The 26,875-nt window shown below is 46.1% G+C and overlaps 1 protein-coding gene across 5 annotated transcripts; it reads right to left on the bottom strand.

The window, feature by feature from the left end:
- Positions 1-3,011: 3,011 nt before the first annotated feature.
- On the bottom strand, positions 3,012-21,337 carry PEX5 (peroxisomal biogenesis factor 5). Of its 5 annotated transcripts, none has more exons than XM_024733267.1 (16): positions 21,079-21,337; positions 19,435-19,597; positions 19,083-19,118; positions 18,686-18,818; positions 18,335-18,466; positions 12,548-12,653; positions 11,944-12,034; positions 11,433-11,543; positions 11,078-11,170; positions 10,593-10,712; positions 6,434-6,577; positions 6,161-6,231; positions 5,578-5,790; positions 5,162-5,327; positions 4,650-4,807; positions 3,012-4,455 (listed from the first exon to the last, which is right to left on the bottom strand). In XM_024733267.1, the coding sequence occupies exons 2-16, from the start codon at positions 19,579-19,581 to the stop codon at positions 4,254-4,256; spliced, it is 1,923 nt and encodes a 640-aa protein (XP_024589035.1). In that variant the 5' UTR covers positions 19,582-19,597; positions 21,079-21,337; the 3' UTR covers positions 3,012-4,253. The 5 variants fall into 5 exon arrangements, with proteins under 5 accessions (XP_024589035.1, XP_024589034.1, XP_024589037.1 ...); XM_024733266.1 differs by lacking the exon at positions 21,079-21,337 and adding an exon at positions 20,191-20,331; XM_024733269.1 differs by lacking the exon at positions 21,079-21,337 and adding an exon at positions 20,191-20,331 and having other exon boundaries at positions 18,686-18,797.
- Positions 21,338-26,875: the final 5,538 nt, after the last annotated feature.

Genomic DNA, 26,875 nt, shown 5'->3' with positions numbered 1-26,875 from the left:
ACAATAGGCTAATGATGAGGGATCACGAAAAGGCTGAAGAGAAACTAAAAATAAATACAAAAGATTCCAGGTCTAAATTCCTTTCAAATATATTGTTGCAAATTGAAAGATATCTTAAAACCTTCTTGTCCTAAAATTTAAAAACCAAAAAAATAGAAGTTATGATGGTAAAAATAAATATGAGAATTAAATTTTAATCCGAGTTCACTCTAATCAAAGTAAATTGATATGTGAATTTTAGACATACAGGAATTCTACTTTTTTTACAGGATTTTTAAATAGGTTTTTTTTTTTTTTTTTTTTTTGCGGTACGCGGGCCTCTCCCGTTGCGGAGCACAGGCTCCGGACGCGCAGGCTCAGCGGCCACGGCTCACGGGCCCAGCCGGTCCGTGACATGTGGGATCTTCCCGGACTGGGGCACGAACCCGTGTCCCCTGCATCGGCAGGCGGACTCTCAACCACTGCGCCACCAGGGAAGCCCTGTTTTTTATCTATTATTTGTGTGAAAACTATTAAAACCTATTACAGTACAGTACTATACAGCCAACTGTGTTAGCTGGGTACCTAGGCTAACTCTGTTGGACTTACGAACACACTCTCAGAATGGAACTCATTCATATGCAGGGGACTTACAGTATTTGGTTCATTCAACAGGCATTGACTGAACTTTCATCTGTTGTGCAAACTGTGAGAAGTCAGAAGGAAGAGACAGCACGTCATGTCTAAGGAAGTGTATCAGTTTCATGATGAGGAGTTGGGGGTAAACGAAATGAGAAAAAAACAAGAAGCTATCACAGTAATTCACGAGAGGATGAACCCCTAAACAGAAGTAATAGCAAAAGTACAAAAACCAGAAGACACTTGTGGGCTTTACTGAGGGGGCAGACCCTGAAGAGCTGGGTGACTAAGGAGTGTTACAGGAAAATGAGGAGGAGGAATCCAGACCCACTCATAGCTTTCTCCTAATAAGTCTCCAGGAGCGCACAAAATGAGGAGCCATGTTGGGGATGAAGTTCCTGTTTTGAATTTGTTGAATTTAGGGTAGCAGGGAAACATCAAAGCATAGGAGAAAGAAGATAAGTGTGCGATGTATCCAAAGCTGGGGCAGAGATCTAGGCTGGTCTGTTATCACCATTTAAATGGTAGTTACAGCCACAGGTGTGGATCAGGTCGTCAAAGAACCGTGCAAAGCAAGGAAAGGCCAAGAACAGAGCCTCAGGAACATCAGCACCTCAGGAGCAGGTAGACAGAGAGACACTTAAAGGAGACTGGGAAGCAGCTTAGGAGAGAAAATATCACAGAAGCAGGGGAGAGGATTTAAAGAAGAGAGTGGGAGACTTCTCTGGTGACGCAGTGGTTAAGAATCCGCCTGCCAATTCAGGGGACATGGGTTCGAGCCCTGCTCTGGGAAGATGCCACCTGCCGCAGAGCAACTAAGCCCGCGAGCCACAACCACTGAGCCTGCGCTCTAGAGCCCGCGAGCCACAACCACTGAGCCTGCGCTCTAGAGCCCACGAGCCACAACCACTGAGCCTGCGCTCTGGAGCCCGCGAGCCACAACCACTGAGCCTGCGCTCTAGAGCCCGCGAGCCACAACTACTGAACCCACATGCCACAACCACTGACGCCTATGCGCCTAGAGCCATGCTCTGCAACGAGAAGCCACCGCACCACAACGAAAAGCAGCCCCCGCCGGCCCCTCCCACTCTGACCAGCTCACGACAAAGGCCTTGCCTGACCACACTAACTGAAGGTGCTTATTTACTTATTTATTCCGTTGCTCCTTCAACTAGTACGTCAGCCGTGAGAGCAGGGACCTTGTCTGCCTTCTGAACTGCATCCCTGGTACCCGACAGCACCTGGCACGTGATAGGGGCTCAGTAAATACTGGCTGAATGTGATGTGGATTCAAGAGGTGCTTGGACCTGACCATGCAAGGAAAGCATCCTCTTGGGCACCTTCACGCCACCAAACACAGACAAAGCAGATCAACCTGGAGATTTTGCTTAAACCAGAAGTTAGCTCGACTCCTAAGCCACTTACCCAGCCAGACTTTTTTCCTTCTTGTATCTCCACTCCAGAAACTGCTGCATCAGCCTGCCCAGCCCACTCCCAGGCCCGCGGGCCCTGCACCACTGGCCTTCAGAGCCCCAGGTGGTGGCAACGGATGCCCTCCTCCCTGTGATGTTTTCTTTTCTCTTCTTTTCTATGAAAGTATTACACACAAAGAAAATTTGTAAATTACAGAGAAGTATGACAAAGAAGGGGGGAAATCGCTCATAATCCTGATACATTTAACATACTGGGAACTTCCTTATTCTCTTTTCAAGGCACTTTCTTCTTGGGATAAAAACTGTAAAAAGTTTGCTAAACTTTTCTTCTCATTATATTGTTTGTATTTATTGTCATTGGAAATTGTTCCATAAATATAATTAAATAGCTTAATAATATTTCACTGTCTGGATAATTACTGAACCAGTTCTCCTTTAGACATTTTAAATTCTAACATGGCCATGGACATTTATCTCCAAACATAAATATTCATATTTTAAAATTTTTCCCCAGGGTAGAGACCCATCTTGATATGTCTCTTGAGAGCTCCTGATAGAAACCAGGTAGAGCCAGCACTGAAATGCTGGCCTCTCAATGCCCTAAGCATTGAAGAAACTACAGAAGTCCTCCCATGTAATAATTCGTAATAAAAAATAGCAAACAATTACATCACACCCCATATTTTCCTGTATAGAAGTAACACAAATGTAAAAAATGCATGACTGTCAAACACCTGTCTCCTGCTAAACCATCAGTCCCATGAACACAGGGACCTTGACCACCTTATTCACAGACCTCGCATATAGTAGGTGCTGAGTAATTACTTGGTAGACAGATGGGTAATCAATGTACCAATGAGAATTTGAAAGATAAATCGAGAAAAACTGTTGAACACCAACCTCCAAACAGCAATTCCCCTCCCACCATCCCAACTGCACACCCAGTAGCAGGACTCAAAGCCATGTCTGTTCCATTTATTCCTCATACAAATATTTTACAGTTTTATTTTTTAAATCATTTACACATATTCATACAAAGAAAAATAAATTTTAGGATGGAAACTTGGGACCACGGTAGTTTTAAAAAAAATCTGACCATTAACTACCTAAGACAAGGCAAGAGGCTTCACGGCCACTTCAGTCATTTCTGGGCTTGGTGCATCTCCCCAGCAGAATCCAAGCTGCTCACTCACTTACCCTCAGCCTTCACCTTGTGGAGGTGATATGGAGGAAGGGGATTTTTCGACCCTCCCCCCTACAAACATTTCAAGGACAGCAAAGGCTCAAGGTAACACTGAACCCTCTCTCTGCCAGGAATTTGGCAAGACTGCAATTTCTGAACCAACTTTCCAGAAGAGCTAGCTCAATTCCTACTCGCAGGTCTTTCTAAGAGGAGGGGGATGGCTGCACTCAGGACATTCCTCGTCCCACCCGCTCTGTCCTCCCTCCACAGGCCCCCAAGCCAGAGCCTTTGACCTGAGCCCATGTGGTCCCTTCGAGGCTCATTCCACAACGAGGCTTCCTCTCCCCACACCCAAACACTCTGTAGCAACTTAACCCCGGCAGCCCCTGAGGACCCCTACGGTAATGACGCCCATTACTGCGTGCAGCATTATCCAGGGACTCTGAGCTATAGCCAGGAGAGGTCCAAGAATGACAGAACTACGAGCACCCCTAAAACCTCAGCTCCGCTGAGCCAAACCAACATTTAAATCACACAGGCCAACTCCTAACACGTCCCACCCTAGATACAGTCATCACAGAGGTGCCTGATAGAACCTGCCACATACCACTGCGCGAGGAGGCTGGACTCTCATCAAGTCCCAGTAAAAGGAGAAAGGAGGGGGAGGACAGACGCTACAAATGTGGTAGACCCAATCAGAAATGGCAGCAGATGACACCCTGTATCTTTGGGTCCTTCCCAAAAAGCAGCACCAAGAAAGGGCGTGATGAGCAGAGCGATCTGGAGCTGCATGGACAGCCCCTGAATTACCAAGGGACTCCAACAACACAGCTCATCTTCCTACAATTATGCAGGAACTAGAACCCAGACTACCCACCCTACACTGAGGCAGCTCCTGAGAGGCAGTACCGCTTGTGGCCATCAGCCCACCCCCTTGGTAGGCCCATTTGGGGAGAGGGGATCACATCCAGAGCAGGCACCCCTCCAGGCAAACACTCGCAGGGCAGCCCATCCCACTGTCATTGGGGCAGGCCGAACATCGCTAGGAGGGTGGACAGATCCCGGGCATCAGCCGCCCCATAGGCGTTGCTCTGGCCTAACATAGACAAGGCTAAACGCAGGGTGCTCCAGATGTTCTCCGACATGGCACCCCCTTCGCCCCGAGGGCCCCGGCTTTTCCTCTGCATGTTCAGGGCCTCCAAAAAGTGTTCCACCGCCTCCCTGCAAGGGAGAAGAATGAGAGCTGGTGAGCAGAACACCAGTGGAAGGAGGTAGGTCAGCTGGCATGGGGAGTAAGAAAGCTGCAGCTCGCGGTCAAATAACAGGATCAGAGAATGAGGAGCCAGGGCCAAAGGCAGGGAGTTCGTTCATTCATTCATTCATTCATTCATTCATTCCTCAGTAGATACTCTCACCGGTGGGCCCCAAGGTTGATGCAGCTGATGCCCAGGTTGTAGCGGGACCGTATATAGCCAGGCTGGAGCTCGAGGGCCCGACGGTATGCAGCTACTGCTTCTTCGCTCTGGTTTCCATTGGCCAGGGTGGCCCCTAGCTTATTCCACAGCAAATAGTCCTAAGATAGGGATGGACAAGGGTTAGAAACAGGAGCCAGGCTCAGATCAAATTCTGCCTGATCTCCCCCTGGCTCCCCACTCTGTTTCTCTAACGCATGTTACGATTCCACTCCTGTCTCCACAGGTCACCGTGTGGCCACGACGTTGTGACCACGACATAACCACTCACCCCCTGCAGACTCCCCTAAGCCCAGACGACCCTAGACTCCCGCTCTTCTTTTCCCAATTCTCCCAAGGCAACCAGTATATGGAACACTGGAATGAAATATCCCATGACTCCGAAGGTCCCAACAAACGATTCCTCCATAATGTATAGAGTCCTGTCCCATCTCCCTTCCTCCCCTGAGGCTCACATTGGGACGAACGCTGAGGGCGGCTGTGAAACAGTCCACTGCCTTGTCATACTCCCCACTCAGGTTGAAGAGGACTCCCAAGCCACACTGCACATCAGGGTCAATGGATGTCGGGTCCAGGCGCACAGCTGCCAGGAAGAGCTCTTTCACTTCGAGAAACAGGGAGCTGGACAAGGAAGAAAAAAAAAAAAATGCAAAAAAGCAGGTGGATGGATACGTCTATATTCCTACCCCTCCCAAATAATCCTTTCACTAACCAATCATACCCCCAAGATGCGTCCATCTATCGTCCTTCCAATCCTGAGTCTTCCATCCCACTCTTAGACCCTGAGCCTCAATCTATCCAAAATTCTACAAGCCAGGTCCTCCTTCTACTCGGGTTGCCACTCGTCATCCCAGGAGGTGCCCACACTCACTCGGACAACAGAGAGCCCAGGATGCGCTTGCTGGGGCCCAGTCCTGCCCCGCTGGCCCCTTCTTCCCCGGCTGCCACCAGGTGGGCATAGGCTGGTGTGTAGCGCAGCCAGTCTCGCAGGGTCTCACAGGCCTGCCGCTGCAGGGACTCGTTGGTGAAGCTTACAGCCAGCGCCATCAGTGCCGTCCGGTTGTCTGGCTTTAGCTCTAGGCACCTGCTTGGACAGAGACGGGCAGAGCTGGTCTCTGAGGTTGACACTGCGCCTATCAGCACCCCGGGAGCCAAGCCAAGCTTCAGAACGCAGAGGTACGTGCCAACTCCCTCAGTTAAGGTGCGAGGAATCCTCTACGGGTGGGTTATTAATAAAGTTACAGTCCTGAGAAAACAGAACATTTCAGCAGCCAAGGAACCAGCCAGGGTCCCACAAATAAAACCAAAAGCCGAGGAACGAATGGAGCCAGTTATCTCCAGGCTCACCCCAAACCTTAGAGTTTCATCATGAGAAAACACTCGTGTTAGCAGGCAGAAAGCAGAGTGGGCTCTGTCATTCTAAAGGTTACTCGTCGAGCCCTGGGATTACTCACCGCCGCAGCGCGCTGATGGCTAAGAGCTCCTGCTCGTTCTCCGCCTGGGTGGTCCCCAGGTACTGCCAGGCCTAGAGAGGAGTTGCCAGGTTTCGTCACCCCGGTATTCACCTTCCCACCGCTGCTTCCTCTGCTCGCCCCACCCACCACCTCACTCTCAGAACCCGACCAGGCTGTCACCCGGGCCCCAATCCATCGGCACCACCCTTAGGGGCCTCCCTCAAAATTGGAGGGAGAGGCTCTCATCTGAAGTCAGAAGAACGAGCTGCTCACCTCCATGTGCTTGGGGTCCTGCTGCACAGCCGCCTCGAAGAGCAGCACAGCGTTCGGCAGGTCCCCCTCCTCAAGTCGCCGCAGCCCTTCCTCAAAAGGCTGGGGGTGGTCACGCAGGGGGTTCTCCTCCTCAAAGTGGTACCCCTACGAGGAAGGGAAGCCAAGTGAGACCCCATCCCGGAGGGGGCCATCACAGAGTAGCAGGAATGGGAGCGGACAACCAAGACTGACGTGGAAAAGAAGCTGAAGGCCTCCAAAAAGGTATCCGGATAAATGCTGGGAAGTTCTCCATGTCATAAAGGAGATCACCTACGACCACAGTGAAGAAATTCCGGGTCATGCCCACAGCAACTGGAAAGCCAGGCAAACTCTGATCCTAAAATGAGCTGGGATTAAGCTCATTTTAGGAAGCTTTGATCAGCCGGTGTTTCCACATCCTTGATCTCTCATTACTGGACAGAGCACATTTCTTAACAGGATCTGCTTACAGTAATGAGATAAGTTCTCTTTAGCTGTTCAAGGGGCATTTCTTGTTATCCTGCAATAGTGTGATAATCTATAAAGGAAATGCAGTTTGGAGTCAGAGGCCCTGCCATTCAAAGGCAACTCTCACCCAGCTCACGGAGTCCTGTGCACACTGACTGGACGGCACGTGTTCAAGCGCTTTGAAAATTTTAATTTACTCCCCAGTTTCATTCTTAAAAGTTATTAATATTAATCTGTATCTGACAGTAAATTAAAGCTAGGTTCCAAAATCCTGAGGGCAGAAAACGCTTCAGAAAGACCAGTCCTCTTCTAGCGGAGGCTTTCTCATTTGAGGGAAGCTTTGATGCTCTGTGCAGAGCTCTGTCCCCAGGGCTTCCACGTAGGCAGAGAGGCGTTAAGATAAAATGGGTCCCTAGTAAGCGTGTGACTTGGGACAAGGGAATAAAATGCTCCTTTTCGGAGAGTAGTGGTTACCATCACAAAACAATACCCCAGAATGAACACAAGATGCAAAATCCAGGGCAGGGCCCTTTCTAAACGCAGTTAAGGACAAATCAGAATGAAACTGTACGAGGTAAAGACATGAGCGCGGCCCTTCTTCACTACCATTGTGAAACTGCTCAAGAACCAGAAACGCTTCAGTCTTGCCGGCAAAGTTCTAAACCGTTATAAGTAATCTGCAAATTATTTGTAACAAATAAAAACTAAATAATTACAATGGGGATTTAAGAAGAGAGACATACAGGAGATGGATGTGGGATACATGTATAAAAAGTGTATTCACGCTGAGAATAGGTAATGTTCCTGGGACACCTCCGTGCAACAGGAAAACTCAGAAGATAGGAAAGGACCCCAGAACAAGGATCAGCAAGGGGCAGAGGATAAATATTTCGTCACAACTACTCATCTCCACCAGAGCAGTGAGAAAGTAGCCACAGATGATATGTAAACAGGCATGGCTGTGTTCCAATAAAACTCTATTTATGGACACTGAAGTTTGAATTTTATCAATATATAATTTTCACAAATTATTACTTTTCATTTTTTTAAAACCATTTAAAAATGTTAAAACCATTCTCAGCTCACGGGCCATTAAAAAAAAGAAAAAGGTGGAAGGACAGATTTCCCATGGGCCACAGTTTGCCAGCCCCACCTAGACTATTAGAGTTCCACAAGATAAAGCCTTCTGCGTTCACCCTCGACTACTGCCCATCCTCAATCCATGTTTTAAGCCACCCCATAGGAAACAGATCATTGTCACCTATAACACAATTTCCTAATGAAAGTAATTCCTGCCTCTCAGAGCTACTGAGAGCATCAAATGAGAATATCTGCCACAGCCTTACCAAAAAGCTCAACATACTATGCGTGAATAGGTAGTATCCTCAGCAGACAATGCAACAAATCAATTCCATCATGTTGCAGCCACAGGGTTCTCTAAGTATGCTCTTGTCTGTGTTATCTATCCTCCTTGAGATTTTATCAATTGCTGATCAGAGAGGAATTTTTCAAAAGTAGAATGTTTGTATAGATGGAAAAAAAAAAAGAGTCCTCTGGAGGAACCTTTAACAACCCACAGGATGCAGGATAAGCTTGGGACCACTGCTGCATCTTAAAAAGTCTAATCCAAGCCATTCATCAGGTCTGATCCATCGTCTGGTCTGCTCAAAATTTCATAGGATCGTACTGCAAAAATAGGATCACTACTAAGTAGAGTGTGTCCCATCACAGAAATTTCTCCTTCACGCTAACAGTATACAGTATCATATCTGCTCCAGCTGTAGGTGTAGCCTTGAAAATTTAAGGATCATGAATAAAAAATACGACATTCAGATACCCATGAATTTACCTGATAGAGTCAGATCAACATTTGAAAAATTAAAAACAAGTACTATTGACATAAAATTTATTAACAGTTTAACAAAAGGCAGACAAAATCTGGAACCTTAATGCAAATGTTTCCAATCCTAATTTTGCAATATCCCAAGGTATCAATGATATCAAAATAGGGTTCAAAGATCTAAAAACATAATTATGTTTTTAGGTTTTGAATTAAAGAATTTATTCCAACTATCATGTCATTGATACAGAAGTAAAAAATGCTAAGAGGAGGTGCTGCTCATATGAAGTCAGAGCTATGTCTATACTTATCAAAAACCAGGAAAAATATTTTTCTAATTATTTTTATTTATTTTTTGGCTGTGTTGCATCTTCATTGCTGTGCACAGGCTTTCTCTATTTGTAGCGAGCGGGGCTACTCTTCATTGCAGTGCACGGGCTTCTCACTGCGGCGGCTTCTCTTTTCGCGGAGCACGGGCTCCAGGTGCATGGGCCTCAGTAGTTGTGGCACGTAGGTCAGTAGTTGTGGCTCACAGGCTCTAGAGTGCAGGCTCAGTAGTTGTGGTGCACAGGCATAGTTGCTCCGTGGCATGTGGGATCTTCCCGGACCAGGGATTGAACCCATGTCCCCTGCATTGGCAGGCGGAGTCTTAACCACTGAGCCACCAGGGAAGTCCCAGGAAATTTTTATCTAAACTTCATACCTTGCCATTTGTAAGTCGACCGGGCCTGTGCAACTTATCAAGTGTCTATTATAAATTAACAAAAGTATTATCTCCAGGTATTTCCTTCAGTTCTTCCTCATCACAAGTCTATAGAAGAAACTCTTACTATGGAAAAACCAGAGGATGGGGTCCCAAAAGGTAAGCTCCCTTTTCTATTATATCACAGAACAACTCTCAGAAAGTCAGGCTGGGATAATAAACAAAATCATCTTTTTCCTAGTACTAAGATTTTCATTGGTTTTTAAATCCTAGCCTTTTCTAAGTTATCTTGAACTCTGTTCTCTATCTTCGCAAGATCTACCTCCAGAATCCTGGTCCTCTAGTTCTACCCCCAACCAGGTCTGAGCTGAGAAAAAGACACCACTGATCACCTCCCCAGTTCCTGTTTTGCCTTTTTCAAAACCAAGCAATCTCTCCCTCCCCAATCATGCTTCAACTCACAGCTCAATTATTACCCACATGTCCGAATGCCCCACAACCCGCAAGCAGATTTTTTTCACAGTGATACCCTGATATAACATATGCTTCTAAGGCAACAGTATATACTACATGCAAAATTCAATCATTCTTCACCACCGACTTCTGGGAAATTTTCTTAGCATTTGAATTATTTAATACAATTCTTTGAAAATACTCTAAATTGGGGGCAAGTGGTTAGTACCTACAGGAAGAGATCAGAATCTAAAATAAACTTGTGAGTTAAAAAAGTAAATAGATACTAAGGTGGAGGGCAGAGAGATGGCCTACCACCTACCACTTTCTACCAAAGGAGCTATCAATCTTCTTAAAATGTTTTCAACCAACCTCCAAAGCAAGGCTCCTTCCTCTGTGCTCTTACTGCATCGTGTGCAAACCTCTACTCTAGGTATTTTGTCGCTTACTGTTGTTATCTGCCGAGGGCAGTCTATTATCATTAATTTCTATATCCCAAGAATAAAGCATACTCTCAATAACTGGAGGAGCGCAGGGGCAAGGGAAAAATTCAGGCTGCCTTTCACGGAAAGGGGCTCAAGAAAATAATTACTTAAAAGTGGGTACCCTTCAGATTCAGGATTAAAGGAGAGACAATAAAACAAGGAAATTCTGCAGTCTGAAAAACTAGTTCTTACCTTATCGTAGGAAGCAGAGGTGAGGTCGTCATAGTCAGAAAGCCAGGGGTGGGCCTCAGCATCCCGTTTGGCCATCTCCTCCAACTCCGCCTGCAACTTGTCCCAGAAATCGACCTCAGACTGTAAGGAAGGCAAGGCAGAGAGAGACAGAAGATTCATCGTGAGCACCCCGCCCCACCCTTAGTTCCACCAAGATGGAGTCCCTATGGCAGCAGTTGTTTAATGTCAATGTGTTTAAGATCACCTGAAGAGCTTCTTTTCATGCAGGTTCCTAGATCCTACCCCCAGATTCTGACTCAGCAGTCTGTGATGCCCAGGAATTTGCATTTCTCATAGGCAACCACCCCATCCCAAGCAATCCTGACAAAGAGAATCCAAGAACACTATGAAATACAATGTTCACCCATGTCCAATGTTAAGACACCCACTCTCTCCAAAGAAGCGTTTTCTCTTGGACTGGTTACACCTGTACTAGCTGCTCTCACCTCTATAGCTGACTTGGCTCGTTCAAACTCCATATCAAGAGCAGATGTGTTCACTGGTCTTGTGAACTGGTCAACCCAGGCCTCTGAAGTACCCTGTGACAAAGAAGGATGGTCATACCACCACCACCAACTTTCCACCCACTAAATGTCAACTAAATACCCATCAGACACCACCAACCTGGGCACTTCTGAGAAGAACGTTCTCAGAATCTCTTTCCCACCCACTCAGGACCTGGATGCTACCAAACAAGCTAGCAATAAGATCCCTTCCCCATCTGGGACCACTGAACACTGAACCCACGGCCGGGGGCACCAGCCGGCTCTGAGGTAGGACTGGGAGGTGACAGTGTCCTACCTGCTGCTGAATAAACTCTGCTGCCCACTGCTCTGCCTGAGCTCGGCCCGACCCTGCGCCGGACTCCAGGGACACCTGCCCCTCGCCAATCTGCCGCACGAATTTCAGGAACTGGGGCACAGAGACACACACAGGCCACTTGGGAGAGGACTTCCGGGTGTGCCCTCTCAACCACGCCCAGAGAAGCCTGCACTTACCCCTCCCCCTGACCATCTCTAGCTACAGACAAGATAGGCTAAAGACCCTGGAAAAAGCAGAGAGCAAAAAGAAAGGGATTTCTGGCTCAAGAGATCTGAGAAGGCACAGAAAAGACAAAGGGTTAGTAGGCAAGGAAACGAGGGCAAGAATACTGAAGAAGAGGCAGGGTCGTAAGTCTCTGTTCTCCAGACAGGGAGGAGTGGACCTCGGATCTCATCTCTTTCGCCTTAAACTAAACTGGGGTCAGAGAAGCAGGACTCCCGAGTTCTCAGACCAGCTCTGCTGGGCAAAGCAGCAGCGGGACGTGGCTCACCTCAGAGTTAGCCAGCTTCGGGTCATCCACCTTGGCCACAAAGTCGCTGGCCGTGTGCTGCAGGTCCTCCTCAGGCTGGTATTCATCATACCTGGGACAGGTGAGGACTCGCTCATTTTACACGTTTGTCTGCCACATCCTTCCCCACTCCCAGCCCATGGCAGTTACAGTTCTCATCGGGGAACAGAGAGGGTGACACTACTCCTCTCTCTGGTTGAGGACCTACTAATTTCAATTTACATTAAAGAAGGACGTTTGGGCAGGAGTGGCAAAGCACTAGCTACGTGCTTTCAACTCTCTCTTTCCCAAACGCGTCTTTCCAGAGAGAAGGAATAGACAGCTGCAGGCTCCAAGTTAAAAGGGGAACAGGGTGCATAAGATAAAGTTACAAACTTCTGGTAGGACAGTCAGGATTCTCGACTCGATTATACTTGAGACATAAATGAATCGGGGTAATAAGACAAGTGGAAACCTTAGAGCAGAAAATGAAGGGATTGCAACTTGGTTTAAGAATGTGGATAGAGGAGCTTGGTGGAGGGGAGCAGGAAAACTGTCCCACACTCCTTCCACAGGGAGCCACCCCGAGCGAGGTGGCTGGACTCACCAGCGAGCAGTGGCAGCTGTCCCCTCTGGTTCTCCCAGCCACAGCTTCTCCTCTGACTGCTCCAGGTATTCCTCAGCCCAGCGGGCCGGGGACACAGACAAAGGGTCTGCAAGGAGCAGAGAGGTGGGGATATCAGTGAGGGATCAGGAAAGGGAGAATATTAACTTAACCAAGTCAAAGCAGAATCCCTCAGAGACCACTGGTCAAAAGAAAATACTACTAAACTTTCAACATCCAACCTGCTCCCAAGGGGCCTAGGGCAGGTGTTTACTGAACTAGGGACAGGAGACCAAATAAGGAGGCTCAGGAGAGAAGTAGGGACCAAACCCCTTTGTTTGAAGTGCAAGAGCCCTCACTAAGAAATAGTGGGCACTGGGCCTCCACCTTCCTCAAAGGTACTGCAGGGACCCGGCAGGGAACCAGGGGAGAACACAGGAGCTTCCATTCTTTAACCAAACCTTGGTCTGTCCTCCATTTACAGAGTTCACACCCTCCCAACAAAAGGAGCCTCCTAATTGGGAGACTGGGATCCACATATATACACTATTGATACTATGTGTAAAATAGATAACTAATGAGAACCTACTGTGCTGCACAGGGAACTCTACTCAGTGCTCTGTGGTGACCTAAATGGGAAGGAAATCCAAAAAAGAGGGGGTATGTGTATATGTACTGCTGATTCACTTTGCAGTACAGTAGAAACTAACACAACATTGTAAAGCAACTATACGCCAATAAAAATTAAAAAAAAAAAATTATATTTCCTCCTAATATACCTACCAAGAGAATGTGAGAGGCAGAATGCTGGGCTAGAACTAAAGATACGTGAGTCCACTCTTCCCACTGGATTTTTTTTCATTATTTGAGATGTAACATGCAAACATGAAGGTACGTAAAGTGTACCAAACTTAGGTGAGCTGCTTCATTAATTTCTACCCGTGAACACACTCAAGCCACCACCACCCGGATCACGACATGGACCGTCTACAGTTCCCTCACAGGCTCCCGCAGGCCCGCACCCCCCCAGGATAAACATTATTCTGAATTCTGTCACTGTTGACTGCTTTTGAGAGCTATGTTTTTAAGTCTAATTCCAGAAATTATCTTAGCAACTCTCATGAAAAAGGGCACTGCTGCAACATCAGGATAAACATATCCAATGAGGGTGCTGAACTTTTCTCAACCTCCAGGACTTTGCTCTTTACTATTCTAGGGCCAGGAAAACAAAAAAGTAACGACACAGATTAGTTAAAGGATTTAAAGGGACCTAAAGAGTGAGTGCACGCAGAGAAGAATGGGTCGGCGTGTTCTTTCCTTCTGCTCTGCACCCATATCCTTACAAATGGTCATCCTGTCTCTGTCCCTAATTTGAAGATCTGTTACTGCTTTTAACACCAAGAAGGCAGGTTTACCTCCTCGGGATTCATATGCAACAGAACTTTCTATTCCATTTAACTGGGACTCTGCCTGAATAATTTCAACAAACTCATCTCAACATCTGAGAAAATAATGTCAAAATCTGAAAAAGAAAGAAAAAAAAAAAGATCAAGACTCACAGATTTCACCTGATCATAAATAATAAGTGATTTATTACTAATAAAATAAAAGATACGGTTGACAATATTTTTGATCACAGACTTGGTCTCTTAGTTTCGAGAACTCCTAACATTTATATCAAGATTTCCCTCACTTAGCTTTTACAAGCAACATTTCTCTTTCCTTTGCCCCAGCTAGACTGTTAGCTCAAGTCTGGAGACCTAATAAGGAAATGCTTAATACCCCATCCCATTCTGCTGAAAAAATACCCAGTCCCCCACTCCTCACTCTCCAGTCACTCCCTCTCAGCTAGAGTGTTTCACGAAAGCATATTCTGGCCAAAGGTACTCCACAAATTGCAGAGAACATCATTTCTGTGAAATGCTCCTCTAAAGGACAAGCAGCAACAGAAAAAGTACAAAGCACCTGGACTTTAAAACAGACAAGGGGTAGTTTAGAAAAAAGAATCCCAGAGATGAGTCATCCTCAAATAGCTGTCATTTGGTATTTAGCCATATTGGCCACAAGACTCAGGATTTTCTGGCACTGGGAACCTGCTCTAACAAAGAAGTCAAAATAAAATAACCAAAAGAATACTACCTGGCCTTCAAAATACTTTTTGAGAAATTCTTACAGAAAATCGGATTCATCTGGATCCCTGTGAGATGGAAGCAACTAAGTCCTGCTGGGTGGGAGGGACTGTCCTAGGTCACAGAGACCAGAGAGTGGCAACCAACAACCTAGACACCAAACCTCTGATTCCCAGTGTTCACCTGGCCTAGGTTCTCACTGTGTGTTCATCTAGGCACATCTAGCCCAAGCTCAACAGTCAAAAACTCAGAACTTCCCACCTTTACCCATGGAAGTTTCCACATCCACTAAGTAACACAGTGATCAAGAATGCAGGTTCTAGGGTCAGGCTACCTGCACTCACATCCCAACTCCACCACTTATTCACTGTGAGTCTCCAGACAAGTTATCAACCCTCTAAGTTTCCAATTCCTTATCTATGGAGTAGATATAATAATAGCTACCTCACAGGGATTCTTATGAAGACCAGATGAGATAATGCCTATGCAAAGCACAGAGTAACGAATATTAGCTATTATTATCATTACTGTCTGCTCAAGGCAAATCCATACAAAAGTGGAAAACATCACAATGAGATTCTTATTCCTTTTATTCCATAGCCTCTTCCTCCGCCATCCAGGGCAGAGCTACTGCCAATCACCACCTGCCACTGCTGGCCATTGCCCTTCCTATCAAAGTACAGGCTTACCTCTCATAATTGTCATATGAACCCCACACACCATTTTAGCTGAGGCTGTCTAAACTCAAAACCCCTTAAAGATGCATTTCTTCCCTAGAGCTGAGCAATCACAAGATGGACAATTATTTGGCGCAGAAGACTGGGGTGAGAGGGAGAAGCGGAATTCCATCAAGACACATTTCAGACTAAAAAATGAACTTTATGTGGTACTGGAATAATTCTGTATCTTGATTGCGGTAATGGTTATGCAAATCTACATATGTGATAAAACTATAAACATACAAATAAAGGCATGTAAAACTGGTGAAATCTAATAAGATCTGTGGATTGTACCAGTGGCAATTTTCTGTTGATATTGTACATAACTAACAAATGCAAAATGTCACCACCGGCGAAAACAGAGGCAAAGACACACAGAACCTTTCTGTACATTTTTTTGCAACTTCCAGTGAAACTATATTTCCAAATACAACATTCAAACAAGAAAAAAACTAAGCTTCAAGGTTCCTTTTAAACTAGATTCTAGAATCCTAACAATGGGGAGTTAAAAATAATAAAGATTTAAAGAAAATAACCTTCTCTCAACTTGCGGTCTACTTATCCACAAAGAAATAGGTAACCTATATCACCACTGTAATAGTATCAGCCACAAATGTTATGAGGCTAGTATCCACGGGTTCCACAGCCACAGATTCAACCAACTGTGGATGGAAAATATTCAGAGGGAGAGGGGCAGAGAAATTCTAGAAAGTTCCAAAAAGCAAAACTTTGAATTTGCCCCATGCTGGCGACTATTTACAAAGCATTTACATTGTATTAGATATCATAATAATCTAGAGATTTAAAGCATACGGGAGGGTAGGTTATATGCAAATATTATGCAATTTTATATAAAGGACTTGAGCAATTTTATATATAAAATAGCAATTTTATATAAAGGACTTGAGCATCCAGGATTTTGGTAACCACAGGAGTCCTGGACCCAATCCCCTGCAGATACCAAGGGATAACTGTACTAGAATATCAATCCCCGTTAGCTCTTTCTCCCAGATCTCAATTCTCTCATTCAATAAATTCTGAAGGGCCACTACATACAAAGCAATATACTACTGAAATAGGACATTTATATGAAGGCAGATCCCACATAGCTCAATATCCCTTTCCAGCTTTCCATATCCCTGCCTCTGTGAAGCAGGCACAGTTCCACAAAAATGTACAGAACAGAGGAAAAGAGAGATCTCCCAAAGACCATTTAACAGGTAAGACAGGTCCAACATGTTTTTGTAAAGTAGTTTTTCATTTACAGGTTAAGGAAGATTTCAATGGCTCCGAGTATTCATCTAATTTTAACAAAAATCTCATCAATCTCAATGCTTATAGTAGTGATGATTTTTTCCTGAATTATCAAAAATGACTGATGCCCATACATTATAACAGAAGTCTCCCTGCGATAAGAAACAGCACTTAAATCTAAGGTTTGTACAAAAAGCTGACTTTCAGTCTGGTGGCGGGTCTTTATTACAGCTCAGATTTTCCAATCAGGGCAATTCCACACAGAAGATTCTCAATGATAGTGTAATGATTCTAAGTATGGAGGCTGGAGTCAGACAGACATGAGTTTGCATGTAATCTCTGTTACTGAATGATTTCAGACAAAGTATTAACCCTTCCAAATCTCAGTTTCCTTGTCTATAAAATGGGGGAGGAATACCTACCTTGTATTTCTGTGAAGCTCAACTGGCTCTGAGAATATAAAGTGCATAGAAACCAAGAACACCTATTGTTCTTCCTTAAACTCCAACTTAAAGGAGGGAAAGGGAGTCATGATAAAAGAGACCAACAGCTTTTATTAAAGGGGAGTTTTAGTTGTTACGATTTGGGGGTTTTTCTCTTGTGTGTGCAGGAAGTCCTGTCTTTAGGAGAATAAAAATGATTGGGGGCAGGGGGTACCAATTAGGTCCCATCAATCACGTCATGAAAATTCAGAAACTACGATGATGTGAGCACCCTGAGAGGCCAGAATCTTTGCAACGTTCTCCCTTTATCTCTTTTGTGATTCTTGATTTCTTAAATTGGAAATAGGCTAACAGTGCTCTCTTTGAAAGCAATCAGGAAGAGTAAAGCAGAAGAGAATGCCCTTGCCCAGGCCTGTAATCAGAAAGGCCTGGGGGAGAAGAATCAGTCCCCCAGGATGCAGTGAGCACAGACAACTCAAAGAGGGAAAATTAGGCTGGGACCCTGAAGAGCTTAAGTTGCAGGCCTGGCAGTATAGCATAATGGGTAAGCCCACAGACTCTGGAATCATTCAAACCCAGAGTCAAATCCCATCTCCACCACTTACAAAGCTATGACTCCTTGGGCAAATTACTTAACCTCTCAGCCTCAGTTTTCTTATCTATATACTAGGAATGGTAACTACCTCAAGGGTTCTCAGGGGGATTAAATGGACAGTGCATCTAAAGCACTAAAACAAAGCCTAGAACATGGTTAAGTAAACATTAGCTCTTGTTATTAATTTTTATTATTATCATCAAGACCATATACTTCAGGCCTTTGAACTCCACAATTCCACTTTCCAAGGCTCTAACCCTGTTCAAGATGACTTAATGCCAGAATCCCAAGGAATGTGTTAAACATTTCTCTCTTCCTGGGCAACACTGCCATCCACCCAATCTGCGGATCCTCCCCACCAAACTACAGTACTAAAGTTCCAGATAACAAAGAAGAAAACCGAACTCCTCATGTTCTCTCTCTCCTCAAAATCTCTTATCCAGTTCAAACTCACGCCTCTGTTTAATATAAGCTTCAATTCCCTGTTACCACCTAAGAGAAATCAGGCTCAGTGCCCTATAGAAAAGAGTCAAGAGTCCAGAAAGGTCATAAGCAGTTGAAATCACTCTATATCCTAAAATGAATGAGGGTAACAGCGTAGAACTTTGCATCACAGGCACCACTGTAGATCTTCCCATAAGAAGCCTCACCTGTAACTTCAGAGATGAACTCTTGGGACCAGTCAGTCTCATTGTAATCCTGAGTTACATCCACAGCGTCTCCAGCTGCAAGGAACTCCTGGGCCCAGTTCTCCGACAGGGCCAAGTCGGCCACACCAGGGGCTTAAGAGGGAGACAGAGAGAGAACTAAGGAAAATACCTATCATTCTATCATGCCTAAGGAACCCTGAGTGCACATGAAGACACTCCGTTCCTTTTGTCTCCTTCTGCATCTCAGTTCCTCAATACCAGCAGCATCTAAATACGGAATCCCCTTGTCCCTACCTGCACAGAAAATGGTGAACCCCGCCCCCCCAACCCAGAACCAGACTCTGGACCCACCTCTCTGGGGTGCCTGGCGGAAGTTTGACTGTTCAATCTCCTGCATCTCTGCCAGGAGGTCATCCATCTTGAAGGTCTGAGGGGCACGGGATACAAGTGGTGCATTCTGGTCCTGGAGGAATTCGGCCACCAACTGTCAGAAGAGAGGTGATGAAAGGAACCCAGCAAGAGACAGGGGCTCATTGGATGAGGGATACTAACATCAAACACAAGGAAAGGGAAACACAGAAACTATAGATTTGGAAACACTCGAAGAATACTTAAAAACAAGCAGGAGAGCTGAGGCAAATCTCATTTGATCAGGGAAGTCCACAGACTGAAGTATGGATGAGCCCAGTTTAAAGGAAAAATACAATGGGCGAACGAAAAATGCGACAGAAAAGACTGGCATATTTACCTCATCTTCAGAGGCTACCCCCAAAGGCTTAGAGACCTAAGACAAAAGAAAGAGAGGCAATATGGTACAGTGGTGAAGACCACAGCCACACAACTCAGTTAACCCTGGGTTAAAATTTCAGTTCTTCCATTCATAAGGCAAGCCACAAAACTTCTCAAAGCCTCAGTTTCCTCATCTATAAAACGGCTGCCTTCGTCTATATAAAGACGTTCAATGTTTAATATAGTAAACACACGTTGCGTGGCAACTATTATCATTTCCAACACAATAGAGACAGCAGTTATCCCAAAGTGTGCATCCGGACCCTCCATCCCAGGTCACAACTCGAGCTCTCCGCCTGAAGAACACTCACCGCCTCCGAGGCTGGGGCTCCTGGGGGCCAGGGGCCAGGCCTCAACCCCTCCTGCCGAAAGGCCTTGTCCTGGGTGAAGTGCCCGGCCAGCTTCATGAGCGGGTTGGCACCCCCGCATTCCGCCTCCACCAGCTCCCGCATCGCCATGGTGACCGCCGGCTCTCTGATGGGCAGAGGTTTGGAACTGAGGACCCAGAGCCAAACCCTTCCCCAACCCACAACTCAGCCCGGACCTGGGGGAGGCGGTTTTTGGCCGCTGGCCACTCTCCACCCCTGCGCCTTCTGCTGCGGCCCCCACCTCTGCCAGGAGTCGGGGGGTCGCTGCCCTCCTGCCGCCCCCCTGGGCCTCTCCAGCGGCCTCCACGATTGCGGTCTCTGGCGGCGGGACAGGCGGCAGCCGCCCCCCACAAACGGGCCTGAACCCCAGGGGAGCGGGAGGACAATTCCGCAACTGAGCTGTACGGGAGCATTGGCCGGGCAAGGGAGAGGGGACACGCCGCGGGACCGTTAAGCCCAGTCCCCTACACCCGCAATCACCAGGCGAGCACTGTTGGGGGCCATTCCCTCTCCGTAAATCACCTGAGCCCCTCCCCCTGCTCGGCCGGTCCCGGCCCACCCATCCCGCGCTCAGAGCACCCAGTCTCCCCCACCAGGGTCGCTGCTCAAGCTCCGCCCCCCGCGACCCGCGAGGACACCGCAAGGGCTGCTGGAAGACCAGGAAGGTGTCCTCGCGCCCCCTCGGGGCCCGGCACTCACCACCGCGCGCGAAGCCGCACGACCCGCCGGGGTACCTGGTGCGGGCTGGAGGGGGAGCGGAGAGAAGGGGTTGGGGAGCCAGGGGCGGAGCTCGGGCTTAAAGGGGCCGTGACCGCCGCGCGACGGTCGCGGCCCTGCGGAAGCTGCTTGGAGGGGTGGGGCCTTAAGTCTGCGACGCAGCGTGATGGGAGGAGCCGTGGGTCTTAAAGGAGAAGTCTTGGAGCCTCGACTCTGCGAGCACTCGAAAGGATCGCGGACGCTACGACTTGTTTGGAAAGCTCAAAGAAGAATGGAGCTAGGAGGGGCTTCCTGACCTTTGGGGGAAAGCCGAGCACGCAGATCCTGGGCTCAGATCATTCTGCCTCTTCCCGGGGGCGTATTGTGACCCAAGGGGATTCCCTCCCTTTCTGGGCCTCGGTTTTAGAGAAAGGCCTTAATGCGGGAGTGGTGGGGGTCAAATCCGGGGCCTTCCCCAGCCTTCTAGGCCTGCCCGCTTCCAAACTGCCCCTAGCAGGACAGCGTCACGGTCTCCATGGTGACAGAGGCCTGCCCCCAATCCCTCTGCCACATCTGCGTATTGGGGGAAATAGCACTGGATGACGACAAATTCCGGTTACTAAATTAGGGTCCAACGCAACCTGAGACCTCAAGCCGATAACCTACTGGGAAGGTGCACAGTGAGTCACTCCTCTCCCCTCCTTCCTCCCTCACCGCTGGTCAAGGTCACTGTGGTGGCCTTATTCCCACTGCCTCAGACAGGGAATGCACAAATATGATGCAAGAAGTGATCTCTAATCACGAAATAAGCCTCAGGCCCCACCATCTGCCACAGCATTGGCTCTGGTGTCAAACCTCAAGGACACTGGGAAACAAACCCTGAAATCTCACCTGCCTCCAAGTCCAAGGGTGTCCCGATGTCATGAAGAAGGAAGGGCAGGAGGTGCTCTGGGCTGCTGGTAGATGGGCAAGGACAGGTCTGTGCCAAAAGGACAGAAGTACCGTCCCAGCCTAGGGTACAGGAGAGGAGGCAGGTAGTCAGCAGGTGGCACCCTGGGCCAGGCTGGCTTCCTGGCTGTCCTGCAGATTTCACAGGTGGAGGCCCCAGGGGACCAGAGGGGCATGGCTGTGTAAGCTCCTCCCTGAAATGGTAGAGAAGCTGTTCTGACACCTCAGGGGAACAGAACAGCAGGGAAAACCTGAGACTGTGCAAAATTTCTCTTTTTCCTTACCTTTTCACCATGGATCCCAGCCCTTGCCTGTTTTCTGGTCTCAGCCTGACATTGTAAAGCAAATACCTAGTACCTAGTAAACTAAACCAAGCCAGTGAGGAAAGGATGCGGTCTGGAAAGTGCATACTTTAAAAAAGAGGATCCCTGGAGAGAGCAATGTTTACCTGAAAGTATATGATACAGCAGAATGTCAGAAAATCAAGGCAACCAGATCCCAGTACCATTCAAACCATAACACACATTTAACCTTCAGCTCTGCTAGGCGCTTAGTAACTGATTAACAATAACTCACTATGTATGCCGCTAGTAGGAGAATCGTAACAATGACAATAACAGATGTTTATTGAATGCTTGCTTAAATCCAGGCATCGTACTCGACATTTTATGTGCATTAACACTTAATCTTCATAATACCCCTGTGAAATAGGTATTGCTAATCCCAGTTCACAATTAAGACTTAGCCAAAAGTCACACAGCTAGGAAGTCAAAGTTCAATCCAGACATAACTCCAAATACCTATCCATTACAACACTGCCTCCCAGTCTTCCTTATAAGCCCTGGAGAGCTTTGGTCTCCTAGGCCATAGCTCTTCACAGAACCTGGCTCATAAGTCCAAGAGGGACTCTGGCACTGGGAAAGGACCACTAGATTTACTTGGGTATTTAATATTTATTGAAGTTCCAGATTTAAAACCTTAGAGTTTGTTAGTCCAGATTCAACTTTAAAGTCTTATTCTATTCATAACAAATATTTTTATTAAATGGATATAATTATTTTTTACCTTTTCTGTAATTAATATTTTATTTTACTTATTCTTTAATTAATGTTTGATAAATTCAAGTTTAATAAGTTAAATTCCTCCAATTTTTAAACACTTATACTGTATTTACTATGTGCCAGGCATTGTTCTAAAGCATTTTTCAAATACTGATTTATTTAATTCTCACAGTAACTTAATAACAACTATTAGCATCCCCATTTTATAGATGGGGAAACTGACACACAGAGAGATTAAGTGACTTGCCCAAGCTTATACTAGTAAGTTGCAAAGCTGGGACTTTATCATCAAAATTTGACACCAGGGGCATCAAATTTTATCTGTAAATGGCCAAGCAGAAAATATTTTTGTCTTTGCAGGCATACGTCTCTGTCACAACTACTCAGCTCTGCCGTTGTAGCATGAAAGCAGCCATGGGTGGTACGTAAAGGAATGACTGTGTCTGTGATTCAATAAAAATTTTTATGGACACTGAAGTTTGAATTTTATATCTTTTTTTTTTTTTTATTTTTGTGGTACACGGGCCTCTCACTGTTGTGGCCTCTCCTGTCGCGGAGCACAGGCTCCAGATGCGCAGGCTCAGCAGCCATGGCTCACGGGCCCAGCCGCTCCTTGGCATGTGCGATCTTCCCGGACCAGGGCACGAACCCGTGTCCCCTGCATCGGCAGGCGGACTCTCAACCACTGCGCCACCAGGGAAGCCCTATATCTTTTTTTATGTTACAAAATATTTTACTTCTTTTGATTTTTTTCAACCATTTAAAAATGTCAAAACCATTCTCTGCTACGGACTGTACAAAAACAGGCAGCTGGACATAGTTTGATGATCCCTAACCTATACAACCTGCTCCCAGCGTTCCTGCTCTTAAGCATTATGCTAGACTTACCTTTTTGAAAAATAAAATTTAAAGATCTCCTTAAATATTTTAAACTACATGGCATTTAATATACATATTTTAAAACACTTTAAATGGCTGACAGGGCACACCACCCCATCAGGCAAAATCTTTCTAAACCCTTATTCAACCCTATAGGTCTAATAAATTTATAAACATTTATGAAATTATCTTAGTCCTCTTAAAATCTCAAGTCTAAAACTTTACTTCCCAAATTGAAGGCTCATACATTAGATTCTCTTAAAGATCAAACGTTTTAATTCATAACATCACTTACAGACATCTGGAGAGCAAATTTACTGGCTCAGGTAGGTCAAAATTACTGGGTTAAATTTTTAACCACAGTACAGGTACTTAAAGGGTCAGAGATTTGAGACCAAGACACAACACTTAGGACCTACATACTCCAAAGACGATGCTGTCTGAATCACAAGTGAACACTGTCAACCCATTTTTAGAGATGAGTTCTGTCTCCTGTGTCATGGATCCCCAAGGCCATCTCCTTCAACTGATAACGATACACAACTCACAAGTTACAATCTTATCTAGTTTTGTTTGTTTGTGTACGCGGGCCTCTCACTGCTGTGGCCTCTCCCATTGTGCGGAGCACAGACTCCAGATGCGCAGGCTCAGCGGCCATGGCTCACGGGCCCAGCTGCTCCGCGGCATGTGGGATCTTCCCGGACCGGGGCACGAACCCGTATCCCCTGCATCGGCAGGCAGACTCTCAACCACTGCGCCACCAGGGAAGCCCCTTATCTAGTTTTTATTATCTCATTTAGGTGCAGCTAATTTCTTTCACAGCTTCACTTGGGTAAATGAATGTCTTTACTTCCTAAGTGTTACGTTACTTTGTAGCTTTTTGTTGGGAGAAAAGTTGGAAATGAGGAATCGCCTCATCTGATCTGATTCTTTAGGGGTTTTTGATGATGTTAAGAAGCAGTGTAATGGAAATATCCATGCTCTGGAAATTGCAAATCAAGGTACAGGCTTCACACATGTACACTTAGAGGGGCTTGTTGGTTATGATTGCCCATCCTCCTTTCACCCTCAGTTGACATCATTGGCAGAGACAGCTTGACAAGGGAGGAAAGCTGTACGTGAAGTGAGACACAGCAAATCCCAAAGCTAGGCTCATCTAAATACACATGGACAAAACTCACTTTGCTTTAAAAGTGTTCAGAGTAGTGAAATCTAGGTGTATCCAGAACTACCAGCGTGGTTTGGGTAAAACCCAACATACGTTTGGGTACCTAACTCCATCCCCTGGACACATAGCAGGGAATTCCCCCCAGATAGCAACAAGGACCATCATGCATATTCCCTTTATCCCTGCTTAGAGCGGAACCTTACCACTTTTAGCAATACAGGGAAGATTCAGTCTATGTCACCCTTACCAAAATCCAACTGGGAAATCTTTGATCCTTTCTCCCCGCAAAGTATGGACGGAAGGAAGGAAAAAAGAAACCAAGTTTATTGACGTGGGAGTATTTTTCCCAATGAATGGTTTTGCTCCCTTTTCAGGATTTTTCACAAAACATCTATAGCATACACAGATATACAATGTGTTTGTATGTTGATTTGTTTGTTGGGGGAAGACTTCTGCTTTGGGAAAGATGGCGTAGACTTGATTTTCTCTATTGCTCCCATTAAATACAACTGAAAGCCCTGGACATTATATGTAAAACAAACATAAGAAGATTCTGAAAGGTGGAAAAAAGAAAGTGGACTGGCTAGGACCTTAGGACCCAGGACACAGCATGGTAGTGAGTTCTGTGGGTTTCTTTTTCCCTCATACATCCCAGACTGGATGCTAGAGAGGTCAGCAACCTGGAAATACCAGCATGCACAGACCAAAAACAAAGCTCCAATAAAAGTCGGCTCTCTAGGGACTTCCCTGATGGTGCAGTGGTTAAGAATCCACCTGCCAATGCAGGGGACACGGGTTCGAGCCCTGGTCTGGGAAGATCCTACATGCCAGAGAACAACTAAGCCCATGCGCCACAACTACTGAGCCTGTGCTCAAGAGCCCACGAGCCACAACTACTGAGCCTGCATGCCACAGCTACTGAAGCCCGCACACCTAGAGCCCGTGCTCCACAGCAAGAGAAGCCACTGCAATGAGAAGCCCGCGCACCGCAAGGAAGAGTAGCCCCCGCTCGCTGCACCTAGAGAAAGCCCGCACACAGAAGCGAAGACCCAACACAACCAAAAATAAAGAAAGAATAAATAAATTTATTTTTTTAAAAAGTCTGCTCTTTAGCCAAAAGACCAGGAAAGGGGTAGCCTACAAAAACAGAAACTTCCAGACAATAACCACTCTTCTCCAGCCAAACACCAACTAAAAAACTGTGGCCCTCCCCCACCAGCAAAGGCCAAGAAGGGAGCCTAGACTACCAACCTCAAGAAGCTATACTGAGACACCCCACCCTGAGGTGGTGTCAGAGAAGGCCAGGTAAGGAGCCCATCCCCACAGACCAGTAATGAGGCTCTCCCCCATTCCTGGCAGTGTTAGTGGAGACCACGTGGGATGCTGAAACTAACCCCCCTGCCCAACCCAGCAGTAAGGAGAAGTTCCAGCCCCTCAAGTGTCAGTGGAGGCCAAATGGGGAACCGGGACTTCTTCCTCCACATGGTGGTAATGAGGTAGTGCCCCTTCTTTCCCTGCAGGACTGGTGTACAAAATAAGCCATTCAAAACGGAAGGCTTAAATAAGAGCCAGGGTCTATAACAAAATGCAAAAATGTCCAGGTTTCAGTAGGAAATCACTCATCACACCCAGAACCAGTAAGATCTCAAACTGAATAAAAAAATGTCAACCAATAATCTCCAAAATTTACAAACAGTTCATGCAGCTCTATATCAAAAAAACAAACAACCCAATCAAAGAATGGGCAGAAGACCTAAATAGATATCTCTCCAAAGAAGACATACAAATGGCCAAGAGACACATGAAAAGATGCTCAACACTGCTAATTATTAGAGAAATGCAAATCAAAACTACAATGAGGTATCACCTCACACAGTCAGAATGGCCATCATCAAAAAGTCCACAAACAATAAATGCCGGAGAGAGTGTGTAGAAAAGGGAATCCTCCTTCACTGTTGATGGGAATGTAAATTGGTACAGTCACTAGGGAGAACAGTATGGAGGTTCCTTAAAAAAACTAAAAGTGGAGCTACCATATTATCCAGCAATCCCACTCCTGGGCATATATCAGGAGGAAACCTTGGTTCAAAAGGATACATGTTCATTGCAGCACTGTTTACAATAGCCAAGAAATGGAAGCAACCTAAATGTCCATCAACAGATGAATGGATAAAGAAGATGTACATATATACAATGGAATATTAGCCATTAAAAAGAATGAAATAATGCCATTTGCAGCAACAGGGATGGACCAGGAGATTATCATACTAAGTGAAGTAAGTCAGACAGAGAAAGACAAATATCCTATGATATTGCTTATATGTGGAACTTTTTTTTAAATGATACCTCTGAACTTATTTACAAAACAAACTCAAAGACTTAGAAAAAATCTTATGGTTACCAAAGGGAAAAGGTGGGATAAACTAGGAGTCTGGGATCGACACGTACACACGGCTATATTTAAAATAGAAAATCCACAAGGACCTACTGTATAGCACAGGGAACTCTGCTCAATATTCTGTAATAACCTAAATGGGAAAAGAATTTTAAAAAGAATAGATACATGTTTATGTATAACTGAATCACTTTGCTGTACACTCGGAGCACAGGCTCCAGATGCGCAGGCTCAGCA

This window comes from Neophocaena asiaeorientalis, unplaced genomic scaffold (assembly GCF_003031525.2).
Source record: "Neophocaena asiaeorientalis asiaeorientalis breed wild unplaced genomic scaffold, Neophocaena_asiaeorientalis_V1.1 scaffold150, whole genome shotgun sequence".
NCBI lineage: Eukaryota > Metazoa > Chordata > Mammalia > Artiodactyla > Phocoenidae > Neophocaena > Neophocaena asiaeorientalis.
This window is presented reverse-complemented; position numbering and strand designations above follow the sequence as displayed.

What these genes read in the sequence shown, in the direction of transcription:
- PEX5 (XM_024733267.1), bottom strand. Translation starts at nt 19,581, where the DNA reads ATGGCGATGCGGGAGCTGGTGGAGGCGGAATGCGGGGGTGCCAACCCG. An exon ending in GGGTAGCCTCTGAAGATGAG is followed by an intron (nt 18,819 to 19,082) that starts GTAAATATGCCA and finishes CTCTTCTGACAG; the next exon opens with TTGGTGGCCGAATTCCTCCA. An exon ending in GCCATCAGCGCGCTGCGGCG is followed by an intron (nt 5,791 to 6,160) that starts GTGAGTAATCCC and finishes CTGTCCAAGCAG; the next exon opens with GTGCCTAGAGCTAAAGCCAG.